This window comes from Tribolium madens, unplaced genomic scaffold, assembly GCF_015345945.1.
Source record: "Tribolium madens isolate multiple individuals breed KSU strain unplaced genomic scaffold, Tmad_KSU_1.1 Scaffold_3;HRSCAF=73;Tcas5.2_LG2, whole genome shotgun sequence".
In the NCBI taxonomy this organism is placed as follows: domain Eukaryota; kingdom Metazoa; phylum Arthropoda; class Insecta; order Coleoptera; family Tenebrionidae; genus Tribolium; species Tribolium madens.
The window spans coordinates 14,015,061-14,018,969 of NW_025401006.1; the positions used below are offsets into that span (position 1 = coordinate 14,015,061).

Genomic DNA, 3,909 nt, shown 5'->3' on the forward strand with positions numbered 1-3,909 from the left:
ACTTTAACTTTAAAAAATCATTACTCAATAACTATTAGGCCGATTTCCTTTAAATAAAGACCATTCTAAAGGGATGGCCTTGCCCTTTAGGATGATATGAAATTTGAAATTGAATATTGGTAAACTTTTTTTCGAACAGTGTTCGAAGAAGTTCGAAGTAAATCGAAATAATCTAAGAAAAACCCTACGAGTAATTTTTTTTTCATCATTACCATCGTGTAGAGCATCATTTTACTTTGTACAATTTTGCATTAAATTTAAAAAAAAGCTCAAAAGGCAACAAAAAAATTAATTTCCGATTTTTTTTTAAATTTAACAGTAGCGTATCGGTTTTTAAAACTGAACAACTTTAAGCATTAATAGCACTACTCCAAAAAATTAAAAGAACAAAAAAAATCAGATTTTTTTGCTTACTTTTGAAAGGCTTGAAAAGATTGAAAAAAACATTTTGAAGCTTCAAGTTTCTAGTCTCGAGATCTTTTAGCCAAAAATTTTTCTGAGCTACGATTTTTTGTAAACTTTTTTTTTTTTTTGGATGTACAGAGAATTTGCCGAAGGATCTTTTCACAATTCTTTTTGAAAAAAAATTTTTTACTCTCAACACTGATTTAAAAAAAAGTAACTTGTTTCGTTATCAAATATTGAGAGAGAGAAACTAATATTTTCAGTTTTTTTTGAAGCTTAATGTACCCTCAATAGCCCTGTAATTTTTTAAATCGATTGTTGAAAGTTTTACAAAACAATTGTATTATTTCTAATAATTGTGTAATCTTCATTAAAATATAAAAAAACATTTTATTTATTTTGTACAATTTTGCAATATTTATTAAATTTGAAAAAAATCTCAAAAAGGAACAAAAAAATTAATTTACGATTTTTTTTTCAAATTTAACAGTAGTGTATTACTTTTCAAAACTGAACAACTTTAAGCATTAATACACTACTATAAAAAATTAAGGGAACAAAAAATTTTCCAAATTTTGAAAAATCCAGATTGAAAAAAAACATTTTGTAGCTTCAAGTTTCTAGTCTCGAGATCTTTTAGCCAAAAATTTTTCTGGGTTATGGTTTTTTGTAAACATTTTTTTTCTAAATCATGGATTAGAGGATAGCTTCAATTTGTTTTTTTTAATATTATTTTCTCTTTACGTCATTTAGTATATGTAGTTTCAAAAACTGGAATAAATATCCTACAAGATCCTATTTTAATTGAGTGATAAAAATTGTGTTTATTTATTTATTTTTTTTTTCAGATACAGCGAAGATTTGGAGTTGGATGATGCAGTCCACACGGCGATTTTAACGTTAAAAGAGAGTTTTGAGGGGCAAATGACGGCGGATAATATCGAAGTTGGGATTTGTGATGAGGCAGGGTTCAGGAGATTGGAGCCTTCACATGTTAAAGATTATTTGGCGAATATACCTTAAATGCGTTTTTGTACACATTTTGCTTTGCATAATTAAATTTTTTAAAACCTACAAGACTTTTTTTTTTAATGATTAGGAATTTCTGGGTGTGAGAAATCGCGCTCCAGAGATAAATTCTATCTGTCAAAAAATTTTGACATTTAACATAGTCATAGTGTAAATTTGGAAAAATTGAGTTGTGTAAATCCGACTTTAAATATCCAATTGTTTTTTTAGAGATGTATCTATCAAAAATGAAAATTCTGAAAAAGTCAGAGAATACTTCACATGTCACAATTGTTGACATAATTTAGTTTCTTCTGCTGCCAACATAAACACAACCCAGACACTAGAGGTGGCGAGCTAGGGGTTGCCAACTTTGCAATAAATTAATGGCTACTATGAATGGACCGCGACTTTATGTTTTTTTATAATTATATTTAATAAAGAAAGAAAATTTTTCCAATAAAAGTCACAAAAAAAGGTCCGAAAAAAGTAAAAGAACACCATTTTCGATCAAATTCAGCGAGGTTTTCGGTTTATTTTTGAATAAATTGTGCTATATAATTGTGTTTCTCACTCACACTGTGATAAAACTCTAAATTTAACGATTTTTTGGCTTATTTTTGACAAAATTTCATGTTTCTGACTGAAAAACGTTGCAAAAGTAAAATTTTTTTCACGAAATAATTGCGTTTCTCGAAAAAAGCGAAAATACCACTAAATTTAGTAATTTTTTAGCTTATTTTTGACAAAATTTCATGAAATAATTGCGGTTCTGACTGAAAAACGAGCAATATCTCGCTGCAAAATTAAATTTTTGGCTTGAAAATATACGAAAATGCTCAAAAAAGACAAAACTTTCACAATTTTCGATTAAAATTACTTATTTTCTGGCTGATTTGCGACACACTAAAACTTTCGGAAAATACTTAAATAAATATAACTTGTGACCAAATTTGGATTTTTCGCAAAATCTCGCAAAAAAACTGCATTTTTGACTCATTTTATTTAGAATATTGCGAAATAAATGCGTTTATAATTGAAAAATTAACTCAAACTCTAGAAAAAACAAAAATCTCGTGAAAAAATTGAGTTTTAAGCTTAAAATTGTGCCGAAACTTTCAAAACGGAGGAAAAATAAACTATTTTTGACCCAATTTAGAGATTTCGGGTTGAAAAACAAAAATAATGTTATTTTTCGACCCATTTTAGTGATTTTTGGCCTGATTTAGCGAAATCTTGCAAGAAATTGGAGTTTTCGCCCAAAAACATGCTTGAATTTGATACTTTTTTGGTTTATTTGTAGGTAAATTTGCATGAAAAAGGATCGAAAAAATTCATTGAGGTTTTTGACTTATTTTTGAAAAAAATGCACATAATTGTGTCTTTAATTCACAATGTGCTAAAACGCTTGAAAAAGACAAAAATAATGTTACTTTCGACTCATTTTTTGGCTCGATTAAGCTTAAAAACGTTCTAAAACCGTCAAAAAAGACAAGAATTACACCATTTTTGACCTAATTTAGTCATTTTTCGTCTTATTTTTGATAAAATTTTGTTAAATAGTTGCTTTTCTACTGACAAACAGCCAAAACGCTATGTTTTGACATTTGCCATTTTTTTATTTCTATTTGTATATGTTTTTTTTATAATTATTTAGTAAAGGTACAAAAATTTTGCCAAAAAAAAACTTGAAATTTTTTTTTCCAATAGAAATTAATAGAGTCAAAGTGCAAAATATGTATAAACTCTCATAACTTCAAAATTTTTATAGATAGAATTTTTTGAACATTTTTTAGAGTTTTATTGCAGTGAATTATGTTTTATTAGAAAAATGTCATTGAACTGCGTGCGAAATACTCAAGCATATGCCTTTTTTGTTTATTTTTGTTTTGTTTATTTGATAAGAATATTATCATAGATTTCTATAAACTGTAAATACATTCATAATTTTCATAAACTTGAACCATATGTTGTTTATTGTGCGTCATATTTCTGTTCTTTGTTTCAAAATGTACGAGTAAATTGTGAAAAAAGTGTTGTTTTGTAAATAAAAAATAAAAAAATTCAAAAACCAAGGAATGCCACATTTTCCATAATTTTTTTATTACTCTCTGTTTCTTATACTTATAAAAGACCAAATAAAAAAACAAAATAAAAAAACACATTATTTTTATGCTTATTACAGAGTGAAATATTTGTTTTTGTGTTCGATATCTAAATGAGCTCTGGAAATTTTGCTAATTATGCAAATTAATCTATCTATAGGTTTATCCCTTCTCTTGGGTTGATTTTTTAATGTAGCCTAAATAAAAGCATTGTTATTGGAGGTTGACACACCTATAATAAAATTTTTGTTTGCTTATTCTACCAACAATGTGTCAATAATGTGATTTGTGAACTGAGGTGAGTTTGATGTTAAATTTCTCTTGTTAAAAACTGGTTTATTATTTTTTTTAATTCTTTTTAACAGATTCAAGATGCCGTACTTACGAAATG

At 26.8% G+C, this 3,909-nt stretch overlaps 2 protein-coding genes across 2 annotated transcripts in view; both read left to right on the forward strand.

Moving 5' to 3' along the window:
• The window catches only part of LOC123007433 (proteasome subunit alpha type-2), a 4,891-nt gene extending 3,412 nt beyond the window's left edge, over positions 1–1,479 (forward strand). The window contains exon 4 of the mRNA XM_044402730.1: positions 1,254–1,479. Coding sequence (XP_044258665.1) covers positions 1,254–1,428 — 175 coding nt within the window. The 3' untranslated portion in view covers positions 1,429–1,479. The remainder of the gene's footprint in view (positions 1–1,253) is intronic.
• Positions 1,480–3,751: 2,272 nt separating this feature from the next.
• LOC123007507 (vesicular glutamate transporter 2.2-like) overlaps positions 3,752–3,909 on the forward strand; it is an 11,100-nt gene continuing 10,942 nt past the window's right edge. The window contains exon 1 of the mRNA XM_044402850.1: positions 3,752–3,816. The gene's annotated coding sequence lies outside the window, so the exon portion shown is untranslated. The remainder of the gene's footprint in view (positions 3,817–3,909) is intronic.